The sequence below is a fragment of the Symphalangus syndactylus genome, chromosome 12, assembly GCF_028878055.3.
Source record: "Symphalangus syndactylus isolate Jambi chromosome 12, NHGRI_mSymSyn1-v2.1_pri, whole genome shotgun sequence".
NCBI lineage: Eukaryota > Metazoa > Chordata > Mammalia > Primates > Hylobatidae > Symphalangus > Symphalangus syndactylus.
In genome coordinates, this window is record NC_072441.2 from 47,644,548 (window position 1) to 47,658,333 (window position 13,786).

Below are 13,786 nucleotides of genomic sequence, written 5' to 3' on the forward strand. Positions count from 1 at the left end.
TGGCGTGCACCTGTAGTCCCAGCTACTTGGGAGGCTGAGGTGAGAGGACCCTTTGAGCCCAGAAGTTCAAGGCTGCAGTGAGCTATGATCGAGCCGCTGTACTCCAGCCTTGGTGACAGAGCGAAACTCTATCTCAAAAAAAGAAGAAGAAGAAGAAAAAAGAACATTTCACAGGATTGTTTGGAAATTTAAATGAGATAACACATGGGAGCATGCTCTAGAAACCACCGCAAGTGGTCGGTTATGTTGAAGCTATAGTTTATAGTCACTGATTAATGCTCATTTGCCAAACAACTATTGCTGGCCATGGAGAGCCTAGAGGACTGTTGGTTGGTCCCCAGCTGCTTTCTTAACTCTCCTCAAGTCCTTCAGGACAAGGACAGTTGTAAAGGAATTGGGTCAGCTCAGTCATCAGCTACATTTACCTATGACGTGCCAGGCCTGGGATGCGAAGGCCAGGTGGCAGCCCCAGCCCTGGCACCTCCACTCAGAGGGGCGAGGTTCTGCAGGTTCTTGGTGCCAGATTCCCAGTTCTGCAGGCTCCTTCTCCTAATCTGGGCTCAGATTTGATGTCTGCCATGGCTGGCCCTCCCTCTGGGAGGATCCCTGCTGCCCCTCCTCTTTGCTGGCTGATATCATCTCAAACTTCTGAGCTTTGATCTCTCCCTGAAGGCTCCATCCTGACTGGAGCCCACTGACCTGGCCAGAGCTAAGGGGTCCAGGCCTGTTCAGAATCGCCAGTTTCTCCCTGGCTATCTGCTGCTTTCTAGTTACTCACTATAAGCCACCCCTTCAGAAGTGGCATTGACCCTTGTTGGAGGCTGCACAAATGTTTCTTATGATTAGGCATAATTGAAATCTGTTAGTAACAACATGAACCTGTGCATCAATTAAGCAGCTGACCCAATCATTACCTCCTGCTCCTTGCTCCTGTTACCTGATAAATAATGAAGGGCTGCAGAAGCTTAAGGGGCTGCCTTTACTCATTAGAAGCAGGGAGCCGTTTTCTTCTTATCTTCTCTCTTCTTCTTCGCGATGTTAGCCTTTCCTTAAAATAGTTACTTTGGTTTTTTTGTTATCGTTTCCGTGTTCATCCCTTCGTTCAGTCTTGTAATGATGTTCTCAGGCAGTAACAGTAGTAACTGCTGTAATGATCGTCTCAAGTAGTAACCGTGGCAGTCAGCCACAGACCCTCACCATGCCACGCAATGTGTGACCCCAATGCACAGCTACAGGTTCATTTAAACACTGGAGACAGGATCAGAAAATGTCATCCTCTAAGACTGAGCTAACTCAGAACAAATGTACTTAGCCATCTGAAAAGTGGCTGAGTGTGGCATGGAGCATCCTAGATTTCAGAGCTAAGATCAGAGAGTGAGTCCCAGTGGCCTGGGTGACTTTAGGCAAATCCTCCAACTTCTGTGAGCTCAGTTCCCCCAGATGGGGCAGACCCCTGCCCTGCCTGCTTCATGAGATGATAGTGAAATCAAATAAGACAATGGATGTTAAGTGCTTTGAGGTAAGAGATGGTTTGTAAACATTTAGTTTAGAGTTGCTAAGTCTTAATCAGTGATCGTATACTGTGTTATAACTTGGCAAGCATTAACTCACTTAATTCTCTCAACAACGCTACAGGTAGATGCTATTATTATCTCCATTTTACAGATGGGGAAACAGGTACAAAGAGGCTAAGTACTTACCCAAAGCCAGTTAGTTTGCAAATTATGAAGCTCAGGTTTGATGTCTGGTCGGCCTCACTCCAGAGGCTACACTCTTACCCACTCCCCTTGACTGTATCTTTGGAATATCCTGTTCTACGGCTATGCTGACTAAACAGTCCTCTGATGTGTAATTTATTCGCCTGAGAGGGCCTATTTATCAAGAAAGAATATTCTGCACAGGTAAAAGGCCCTAACTCTTGAATCCAGCAAAGCTTCTGATATAAATTAGCATATTTTCATTCTGGTCTTGGTTAATATGAGTCTTTGACATTGGGCGAGCTGAGATTATTCAATTTCTGTGTCAGCAGAGCTTGAAAGAAACTTGGGTTCTGTGGTGAATTGCTGCTGTCCCCTGGAGAGGACTGCTTCCTGCCCCACCCCCACTCTGCCAGGACGACTACATCTTTTGGCCACCACGTGACATACTAGGATGGGCTGAAGCATATCTGGGCTGGTTTATGTGTCCATTGGTAGTTCTAGGCATAGTAGATAGATGTTTGGGATCACTTATGAAGAAAGATGAAAACCAAGTTATCTTAAGAGCTGATTCCAGAATCCCCATAGAAAGGAAACACTCCAACAGGAAAACACTGAAATATGCCACACTGGGAAGAAGGAGGTAACTGGTGGTTTAGGAGGTGTTAGGAACCCAGGGGCAGCAAAGGAGAATCGCTGCAAAACTTTGCCTGTACCAGGGGAGGATTTTACAGTGTGGGTGGATGCCTCGTGTTCTATCAGAAGTGGTTTCTGTTTGCGTGGCAGGTAACCCTTCCACACATCTATCTCCCGACCTCCACCCTCTGCTTTAAACTCTCTACACTCACAGATGCTTTGTGTGGCTGTGGGTTTAATAAAAGTTCATGGAAGGAGCTAGTTGGTGCCCAGGCTGACACATGTAGAAGAGAGACTTCTAGAATCCCCAGGAATTTTGGTCCCCATGTTTTCAAAGCCCACAGACCACTAAATAAGGGTTCAAAATGATTTTATGTTGATCTCAAAGGGGCCAGGAGACTGCCATCTGAGTTGTGTCTGATAAACGCTAAGGACTCTGCCAGCTGTCACTCACGCAGACAGCGATGGATCAGAGGCCTGGTGGAGATGACAGGAGCAGATGAGGATGATGATGTGGCGGGAACAAGAGACTGGGGATACAGCATGAGGAGCTGAGGGATGAACCTACCAACCTGACCTCCATAAGAATCCTCATTTACCCAAAGTGTCCCCATCCAGACCTAACTCAGTCTGTTATTCCTTTATCACTCAAAGCCATCTAGGATGCAAAATGCCTACTACTGGGCAGTCAGATACTATGGAGGAGTATTTGCCTGCTTTGTTGTTTCATGACTTTTTCCTTAGACTGTTTTTTTTTTTTTTTTTTTTTTTTGAGATGGATTTTGCTCTTGTTGCTCAGGCTGCAGTGCAGTGGCATAATCTCTGCTCACTGCAACCTCTGCCTCCCAGGTTCAAGTGATTCTCCTGCCTCAGCCTCCCAAGTAGCTGGAATTACAGGTGCGCACCACCACGCCTCGCTAATTTTTGTGTTTTTTTTTTAGTAGAGACGGGGTTTCACCATGTTGGCCAGGCTGGTCTCGAACTCAGGTGATCCATCTGCCTCGACCTCCCAAATTGCTGGGATTACAGACATGAGCCACTGCGCCCAGCCCCTTAGACTTTCGAGATAGAACTTGGGAGGGAGGCGAGGAAGGGAACAAGCCACAGGCTCCAGCACCATACCCGCAAACAGAGGTCCTGAATCAGAATCCTCCGTGACCTTCAGAAAAATCTGTCAAGAAGTAAAAGAGAGAGAATTTTGTTTAGTCATTCTTATTCTCAGAAAAATCTAACCCAAGCTCCGTTTTGTTGGGTATTGCTTCATAATGGGAAGAAAATACATTATGACTCTATCTAAGAACATCATCTTCTATAGATACAAAAACGTAAGCACACAGTAACCACAAGTACATAAAATTTGTAGGCATGCAGAGACAGGGGGAAGTATGCCAAAAATGAAGATAGTTGCTATGCTTGGGTGGGAAACGATGGCTTTTTGCTTTTACAAAACTTTGCTCTAATGTTAGACTTTTTCAAAGAACCACCACTTCTGGCACTTGACAGAAACCAGCTGGAATCTCTACTTTACCTCTTCCAGGGGAGTGTCAGAAATTCCAAAACTGCTGAGACCAAGGTCAGCCAGCGTCTCCTCCAGCTCTCTGAAAAGGCTGGCGTATGCTCTGTGCTTGAAATTCTTATTTGGAAGAAGGAAGATAAGTTCTTGACCAATGCACTCCACCAGCTTTGCCTCTGGAACATGGTGGAGAACTACATCCATCAGCTCACTTACATCCCCTAGGACAAGAAAAAAGACTGATGCCAGCTCTGTTTTCCAGAACCTGGAAGATTGTGAGGTTACCCAGGTTTCCTACTTCTCTCCACTTCCCCTTTGAGGAAGAGGTATTTTGTATCTCGGCTGTGACTCTTTCAGAGGACTGATGCTCCATCAAGTCTGTTTTTAGCTTAGTTGGCTCTGAGATCATCATTGAGAGGCAGAGGGAAATGGAAGCAAAGTCCTCCCAACTAGCTAGCTGTGCAACGTGGGGGCGGAGGTTGGTGGGGGGGGTCATGCAACTTTCCTGTGCCAGTTCCTCCTCTGTTCAACCAAATGCTCTGTCCCCTCAAGCTATGTTACGTTGGGTGGGTCACACTCGAGTTTCCTCATCTGTGAAAAGGGGAAAATACTGGTATCCACTTCATTGTTGTTTTTGAGGACTGGATGAGTTAAACTACACAAAACAGTTAGAGAAATACCTGGCACATAGGTGAGTGCTGGCTGCTATTGTTATCCTTTACATCATCTCGGTAAGAAATCTCTTACTCATGGTTGTTTTTCATTCTCATTCACTGAAAACTTGAGGGCTAAGTCAAAGTTGTTTTCATTTTTCTGGTCTGTCCCCAGCTACGGGGGACTTGCCCAAGACACAAACCTGGAACCGGTGACCAAGCTGAGTGAGAAGTGCCTTCCCTAAATCACACATCCATGCCTACTCTAACTTCTCAGAAGATTGCACAGTTTCTCTTGGGATTGCACCTGCCTCCACAAACAAAACTGAATCCTTAGCTCACAGGAAATGCAGAGGGGGGTTGAGAAGCCATGGAGAGAGGCTGGGGGAGAGAGTAGGATATGGGGTGTGTATCATGGACTGTGAACAAGTGTCAGGTATCAACTGTTTATCTGACACATGTATACAGTCAGAATTGAATTTTATGTACAAGTGTGTATTACTTTAAAATTAAAAATCTAACTGTCAACACCTCACTTGCATGTACTTGAAGAGAGAGTTCTCTCACACATTGTCTTGAGAGGAAAGTCAAAGGGAGAGGGATTCCGGGACTCAAAACACGACTCTTCAGAAAGCAGCTCTCAGAGTTGGGGACACCCAGTAGGTTCTTCTCTTTTTCCGTTGTTTAAAAAATGATCCATATGAAGGGATTTCATGGTTTTCAACCAAAATCCTTCTGCCTAGCTGGACTGGAAGTCTTGCTTTATGTCAAATCTGCAAGTTGGACTTGATTGTCTTTAGCTCTGGGATGGCTTCATACAGAGGCCGGAGAGTCCTTTACGTTAAGGAAGCAGCTCTGCCTAATAGCTCTCCAGGGGTCATATTCATTGTTCTTTTAGGAAGGAAATTGAACCCAAAGCTGCTGGATTCCCAGGAATTGTGTCTTAGGCATGTGTCAGCCTTTCCAGAAGTAGCTCTGTAGGTCAGCAGGGCTTTGGGCATCTGGGAGGGAGGTCTGTGAGTGTGTGTGTGGGATGTGGGTGTGTTCGAGTGAAAAGACTTTCAAGGAGCTAACTGGGGATTCAAATGATTTTCCCTTTCTTATTTGGGGCATAACTATTTACTGCATTTCCCACCATTCACAGCATCCCGATTCTATACAAAGAAAACCTTTATTTAGAAATAAAGTAATTAAAAAAAAAAGAATCATTCAGCCACGCAGGCCCTGTTTCCAACCTGATTTTGGCAAATCACAGTAACTTAACATATTAGTATCGATTTAAAACAAATATAAACTTCTTGACCAAGGTTCAGAGAGCAGGGAGATAGATACCCACAGCAAGGCAGGCTAGGAGAAAGACCCAGAAATGTCATCCTAAAAAGATGTTTTCTGTTCATCACAGGGTCTCTCAGTGTAAAGTGAGGGCAGGTGCATGAACAGTGATGATGCCTCTCTGGGCATGTTCCCTCCAGTTGTAATGATCGGACAACACAAATATTGCCCAGTTCTCTTGCTTCACCAGATTTGTTAGTAAATTCTTAACATTTAGAAAAAGTTTGTGCCAAATAGAAAAATATGCTTTTTCTTTGATAAGCAGATACTTTCCCCATTCATTAACCTGCATCAGTACGCAAGTTTAGTTTTGCTCCTGTGTGGGAATATGCTTCTCACATATTCTCTCACATAGAGAGGGGATAGCCTCTCCACTGCAGCTCCCTGGAGATGGTGGCAGCCCTGAGAGCTTCAGTGCATCCTAACTAAAGGGAGAATCACTGGGAAATTGGGAAGCTGAGGGGAGAATCAGGAGTGTAACAGGGGTGTATGCTATTTCCAGACTTGCCATCCACACATGCAATCTCTGACTCCACAAGTTCGCTGGAAGAGCCGTGCGTCACCATGCTTCCACTAGAGGGCGCCATGGCACACATGTAGAAGAAGCTCTCCCCAGACACTAAGGAATGTGGCCTGGAGCCAGGGCAGGGGGACCCCAGGAATGAAGGCTTACTACGGGTAAGAACACAGAGTGTATTCCTCATTGAAGGGAAAGGGCCTTTAGGTGCATGACTTTTAAAATCCCTTTGGGGATGAAGGAAGAAGGAAGAGGGGAAAGAAGCTCAAAGCAAAAGAACAACTGTGTGACCTTGAGAAGTACACAGTGTTCTCTTTGCTCCCATTAAAATGCATCACAACAGGACACACCCAGCAATATTGGGAGATGGCTGCCAGACAGGAACCCAAGTATGGCCCGTCCAGTCCTTACCATCCAGGACTTGTTCTGGAGTTAGGTCATTGACGTGGGCTGGACACGTGGTGGAGAAACCCTTAGACGAGCAGCTGCAGGTCCCCTGCAACAGATGGACGGGATGACTGACAAGATGCACATCCCTTCAATGACAGCCTCTCCCTGATGCCGGCTGCTGTTACTGCCTGCTTTATTTATTTCTCACTGCCAAGTGTAGTCAACACATTTTTTTCTTCACTGTTTAATCTGTTAATTCATCCGAGCATTTTTTGGGTGTAGTCGCTTGATTTTATCCTAGAGAGTGTGTGAGTCACACATAGAGAGAAGCAGAACCTCCAAGGGTCCCTTTGGCTTGTCATCAATTATGTGGCAGCTGTAGGTTCTGCCTGTGGGAGACATTCTGTGCCTCCCTCCCCATGGGTGGACACAGGAAACCCCAGCAGCAGCCAGACACTTAAACCAGAGGCATAAATAATGCTGCCATATCATAATCGTGACCATTTGAATGTGAGCAATGGCTGTTCTTAAGAAGCCCAGAGCACATTTATAATACTTTATCTCATTTATCTTCACATCCCTAAGAAGCAGAAGCAGAGGTCATTAGCTTCATTTTCCATGTGAAGAAGAAAAAAATAATAATAAAAAAAAGGAGGAATTAAATAATTTGCCTAGGATGACACAGTTTGTCCACTTCGCAGCACAGACATAAAACTGGGTCTCCTGATGTGCTGAAGTGGTCTCTGCTGGTTGGTATTTTTTGGCTTCATCATTTTTATGTTATAGCACCCAAGGAGGCCTCTTCTTAGTTTTCACTTACCACTGAAATTCAGATTTAATTAGGGAATATGAATGTTGACATGAAGACAGCACGAAGCTTAACCAATTGCTCTTAAAACAGCCTAACCTTACAGTATAAGACACTCACTTCTATGTTGCACCAAACTGCACCAAACTGGTGTGTAATCTGGCATGTAATACTTGCAGACTATTTAAAGCTAGTTGTTTCATTTTGGCTAAAGCATCTCTGTAGGAGGAGGCTTCAGAATGTGTTCATCGAAATCTTCTGCAAATGGTTCCAGAACAAACACACTGATTCTGATGGCGAGAGCCTGTGTGAGTAGCCATGTCTGGAGTGGCAGCCCTGTGCTGTGTGCTCCTTCTCACCCAGGCCAGGGTCCTTCCCTGGGCAGACACCTACCTCACTGTCTTTCCTTTGGCTCTGGATGTTTTTCATCTTGCGCACCAAGGTTAAGTACAAGCCCGTGCCAAAGCAGTTCTTCAGGAAGAGCGGGGTGCCTGAACAGTAGAGCCTTCCCTGGGCAATGATGGCAATGCGGTCCCCAAGGAGATCGGCCTCGTCCATGTGGTGAGTGGACATGATGATGGTTCTGCCTGCAAGGTAGGGGCCAGGGCAATCACCAGGCCTGCCCTGGGTTGGGCGTGGTTGGTAAAGGGTGTACAGCAATTTCCTGGCTATATAGTTGCAAAAATCAGGAGTTAACTAAAAAAAACCCAAGGGAACTAATTCAGCAGCAAATTCCAGGATATTAGGACAATAATAACTAACATTTCATAGCATCCTACATACTATAAAGCATTGCCACACACAGTGTCTCTGTATATCCAGCATAGGATAGAGATTCAAATAATCTCTATATTAGGGGCTCATGTATTATGGTATCTAGTGAGTTTCATACGTACATTTTCTGGATCATTAAACTCTGGATTTATAATCTTCATAAAGAACACACACGTGCATACTCTCACTAACTGGAGATGTCATTAAAAGAAAACAGCAGGCCAGGCGCGGTGGCTCACGCCTGTAATCCCAACACTTTGGGAGGCCGAGGCAGGTGGATCACCTGAGGTCAGAAGATCGAGACCATCCTGGCTAACATGGTGAAACCCCGTCTCCACTAAAAATACAAAAACAATTAGCTGGGCGTGGTGGTGGGTGCCTGTAGTCCCAGCTACTCAGGAGGCTGAGGCAGGAGAATGGCGTGAACCCGGGAGGCAGAGCTTGCAGTGAGCGGAGATTGTGCCACTGCACTCCACTCCAGCCTGGGCGACAGAGCGAGAAGATTCTGTCTCAGAAAAAAAAAAAAAAAGAAAAAGAAACAAAGAAAACAGCAATGACGACTCCAGGATGACAAACCCTCAGGGAAAGGCACGGGGCAATGCTGTGTGAGTACAGCAAGGGGGAAAGCTCTGGCTCGACCACGGGGTTGAACCGTGCTGTTACCTCCATGGGCACTCAGCTCTGCCTGCTGTCTCTTCCGATCTGAGCCCCTTGTCTGAGAGGTGCCATGACAGAGGTGCCATGTCAGAGGAGCCACTTCCATCTGCGGCCATCCTCTGGGGCACTGAATGCCCAGCAGGTCACCCTCACACTGGTCCTGAGTGGTCATCTGACAGCTATGGAGCTTCTAGGTGTGTTTGCAGGTGACCTGGGTCCCCGTGGTCAGAGAGGACATTTACCTAGAGTAGCACCCATTATTCCAGACAGAAGGGCTGCAGGTCAAGAGAATTTTCTAAAATATTTTGGGAAGTAGGTTGCCTCATCAATGATTCTCTGTTTATATTTGTAAAAACCTCAGGAGGCTTTAGCTGGAACTTAGATTTACCAAGTCACTGATAAAGCCCCTTCTGAGTGTAGTCATTGTGGTTCCTGTACTCAGCTACAAAATGCCAGGTGAGAGAGTGGGGACCACAGCTAGGGCTGCAGTGAGAGCCCAGGAGACTGCGCAGTGGCTGTTACCTGAGCGGTACTTCAGGAGCAGATCCCAGATCGAGCGTCTTGAGTAAGGGTCCACCCCAGAGGTGGGTTCGTCCAGAATCACCACCTTGGCATCTCCCACAAAGGCAACGGCGACCGACAGCTTTCTCTGCATGCCACCTGGAGGCACAAGAAGGACGGGAGAGTTAAGCGGCTGTGGAGGATGAGGAAGAGAAAGGCCCAGGGCCAGTGGCATTGTGGGGGTACCTTAACCCAGCAGTGGTTTGATGCTGCCTCTTAGATGTTTATAGCATTCAAAGCCCTAATTCTGTTCAGGCTTTGTAAATGGAGAAAGGGCAACCCTTGCCTCCTCGGATCAGACCCTTTGAAGACTGTTCAAACACATCAACCTCAGGACAAATAAAACCCAGGCTGCTGTGAGACAGTGCTCTGCAGGGAAAATGATCTGGGGGCTGCTCTTAGATTTTTGGGGTAACTTCACAGAGGTGTTCCCACCCTTAGAAGCTCTCCTGCTCCAAGCCTCCCCCACCTCCTGGGTGCACTGGGGAGCCATGGATTTGCCATCTGTGGCCCTGTCTCCATCCAACTCCGAGCACCTGATAGGTCCTGAGCCTCTTCATTCCGCTTGTGGTGGAGGCCTGTGTCCTCCAACATGGCTTCCATCTCCAGCTGGGCCTCCTCCCGGGACTTTCCTTTCAGCTGGGCATAGAACAGCATGTGCTCAGCCACCGTGAGGCTAGGAGGATGGGACAACGAGAAAACAATGGCTCAGCACTTCCACTTCTAGCAGCCGATCTTACGGAAAGAATTGAGGACAAGTATTCTTGATTTGGCAATCAAGATGCTCACTGTGGTGGTGTTTATGATACAATACAAAAATAGCAGGCCCTGCTTAAATATCTAATAAGAGGATGGCTTACATAGTTCATTCATACAATGGAATAGTCTGTAAACGTTAAATATTATTTTATAGAAGAATATGTAATGACATGAAAGATGTTCATGATATCTTATGTTTAAAAAAGCAATCCTTTTTATTGAAAAAAATGTCAGGTTATAAAATTGTATGCATAGTTTTACTATTCTTTATGATCTTGAAGTATATGTGTTTATCTATCTATACATGTATAAGAGAAAGTTCTAAAAAATCATATACCAATGTGTTAACAGCGGTTATCTCTGAGTAGTGAAATTACAGTTAGCTTTTATTTTCAAGTTTTTGTTTACCTACATTTCCTTCCTCCCTCCTTCCCTCTCCTTCCTCCTTCCCCTTCCCTTTTCCTCCCTCCCCTTCCCTCCCTTCTCCCCTCCCTCCCTCCCTCCCTTCCTTCCTTCCTTTCTTCCCTCCCTCCTTTCCTTCCTTCTTCCCTCCCTCCCTTCCTTCTTCCCTCCTTCCCTTCCTTCCTTCCTTCTTCCCTCCCTCCCTTCCTTCCTCCCTTTCTTCCTTCTTCCCTCCCTCTCTCCCTTCCTTCCTTCTTCCCTCCCTCCCTCCCTTCCTTCCTCCCTTCCTTCCTTCCTTTCCTTCCTTCCTCCCTTCCTTCCTTCTTCCCTCCCTCACTCCCTTCCTCCCTCCCTTCCTTCCTCCCTTCCTTTTTTTTTCTTTCACAATGACTATGCATGGCTTCTTAGATAAGAAATAAAAGATATCTTATTCGGGAAAAAAGTAACTGAAAAGCCCCCTGAAAAGTTAGCCTTTCAGGCCGTGGCTTAAACAGGAAAAAGGAACAAGGGTCCTCCTGTCTTTGGTCCCAGAGAGGAAGTACTTCAGGGCTGCACAAGGGGCTCGGGGATCGATCAGCTGCTCTGTCAGAGCAAAGGCAGCCTCACCCTTCTGAGGGTGGAGCCCTCAGTTCTGAGCAGCAGAGGCAGAGTCCCATATTCTCAGGGACAATTCTAACTGCAAGTAGGACAAAGGACTTTAAACGTGGGGGAAACCAAATAAGAGTCTGTATCTCTGCCTGTGCCCAGGCCTGGCACCCCTGAGCTGAGCTCTAGAAAAGTGTGCTGGGGGAAGAGGTGAGGAGAGGGGATGGTGAGGTCTCAGTTCCTGTGTCGCTTACTGGTGGAACAGGATGTTGTGCTGTGGACACATGCCAAGGCTCTGCCGGACTGCATCCAGGCTGGTTTCAATGTCCCTTCCCCCAACGAGCACAGTCCCAGAGGTTGGTGGCAACAGACCTGTCAGGATGGACCTGCAGAACACAGGAGTCAGTGGCAGAAGAGATGGCTTTTAGCAACATGCCTTAGGAGAGCCACCCCCACACCAGGTTCAGTGAGAATTCTCACTGGGATTCCTGCCTGGAGCTGTCAGTCAAACTCAAACCGCCATTAGCTGTGGGGCCCCCTTAGCACCAGCGTGTACATCCAGGCCCTAATGCAGAGGGCCACCTCTGCCATCCTTCTCTGCTTCTACTTATTTCCTGGTGCTCCCAGGCCAGTGCTGAAGGCCTTTGGGATTTCCAGCCTCAAAATGTTCACATGCATTTACAGGTGTCCCCAGCTCAGCCATCACGGAGCCCGGTGTTGGAGAGGATCAATAAAAGGTGTTTGGTGCATGACTCAAGGCTTTGCCTCCTGGATGAGCAGTCATGGCTATTGAAAAGCCAGGTGTCATCATCATAAAGCCCGGGTAAGGTCTTGATGAAAGCCAGAACCCTAAGCAGTCCTAGGCATTTGCTGATTAATTGATCGAAGCCAGGCATGGCAATTACCACCACCAATATTAGCTTTGGATCCAAAACATAAAAAGCCTGAGAGCAATGGTGGGCATTTTTTTTTTTTTTTTAATGGGAACTATGACTCCCATGTCCTTAAGTTGTTGTAAGGCTTAAATGAGTTAATACACTTACAACATTACAACAGAGCCAGCATAAAGTAAAACTCAAAAATATTATTACTGTTAGTATTAAACATTGTTTTAACCCCCGGGGGAAGTTGCATGTCAGCAGCCGATGAAGTCATGTGTTTGCCTTTGCGGAGCCCTGAGGTCCTGGAATTTGCTTCCAGCTCTCTGACCATATCAGTTAGCATGGAGAGAAAGCAGATGGATGCAGGGCCGCCACACCCAGCTCTGTCCCTGAGTTCTGATACCATCTCGTGCTATCTGAACTTGTCCTGATGGAGAAGCCGAAATCTCCGCGGATCGACCACTAGAGGGAAACAGAACCAATTAGAATGGCACCGTCCCCACATTCCATTCACACTGAACCGCCCTAGAGAACATTCCATCACAGGGTGTACACGCTGTTGTTCCTTCCTGGGGCTCTCCAAAGGACTTGAAGACTGTGTCACGTGGGTTCGCTGCCCCCTGCGAGGTCCGTGTCTGCTGCTCCTTGGGAAACCATGGCGGACTGTGTTCTCCTCTCAGCAGATGGCGCTCGGGTCCCTTGGAGGAGAGTGGGGCGCCTGCGGAGCTGAGAGATCCACGCAGAGCCCTTCGCCTTCCCTGCCCTGACCTTCTGTTACCAGGCGGTTACTCCACAAGCCCCTCTAGAGACTGATTTTTTTTTTTACTTTCTCCAGAACTACCACTAACCCTCATCAGCTGATGTTGAAGCCTGCCTAATGATTGGTAGGAAAAGGAATGTTCCTTGAAAATAGCAGGACTCCGCCTGGTGCGGTGGCTCATGCCTGTAATCCCAGCACTTTGGGAAGCTGAAGTGGGCAGATCACCTGAGGTCAGGAGTTCGAGACCAGCCTGGCCAACATGGTAAAACCCTGTCTCTACTAAAAAAAAAAAAAACCAAAATACAAAAATTAGCTGGGCGTGGTGGTATGCACCTGTAGTCCCACCTACTTGGGAGGCTGAGGTGGGAGAATCGCTTGATTCTGGGAGGCGGAGGTTGCAGTGAGCCAAGATCGCACCACTGCCCTCCAGCATGGGTAACGGAGTGAGACACTGTCTCAAAAAAAAAAAAAAAAAAAAAGAAGAAAGAAAAGAGAAAGGAAATAGGAGGACTCTATAGCTTCCATGCACGTGATGACAGCGGCCATGACTTGATCACCACCGTGGACTGTTGGGATGGGGGGAAAGACTCAAGGTGTGAGAAACAAGAGGCAACTGTGGTGCCTGACTTTTGCCCCCCCTGAGCCATGACAACTCGGCTTCAGGAAAGTCACTTCAACTCTCTGAATGAATGTCCACTTCCCCGGCACACAAAAGGGGCAATAAACGTATTCTACCTCCCCCTCAAGAGAATACATATGAGTGAGCTTTGAATACTGCAGAAAGCTTTTACACATTCTTGGGGCGGCAAATATTTGTCACTAAAATTTGTGGGAAAGAGTAGACAGCCACTGATAGGGAAA

The 13,786-nt window shown here is 47.0% G+C and overlaps 1 protein-coding gene across 2 annotated transcripts in view; it reads right to left on the bottom strand.

The window, feature by feature from the left end:
- Positions 1 to 13,786, bottom strand: part of ABCA4 (ATP binding cassette subfamily A member 4) — a 135,897-nt gene that overhangs the window by 47,092 nt on the left and 75,019 nt on the right. For both annotated transcript variants that reach the window (XM_063625539.1, XM_063625538.1), the window contains 7 exons: positions 11,539 to 11,670; positions 10,075 to 10,214; positions 9,500 to 9,637; positions 7,940 to 8,133; positions 6,760 to 6,844; positions 3,862 to 4,067; positions 3,456 to 3,504 (listed from right to left, as the gene is read on the bottom strand). In XM_063625539.1, the coding sequence (XP_063481609.1) occupies positions 3,456 to 3,504; positions 3,862 to 4,067; positions 6,760 to 6,844; positions 7,940 to 8,133; positions 9,500 to 9,637; positions 10,075 to 10,214; positions 11,539 to 11,670 (944 nt within the window). The remainder of the gene's footprint in view (positions 1 to 3,455; positions 3,505 to 3,861; positions 4,068 to 6,759; positions 6,845 to 7,939; positions 8,134 to 9,499; positions 9,638 to 10,074; positions 10,215 to 11,538; positions 11,671 to 13,786) is intronic.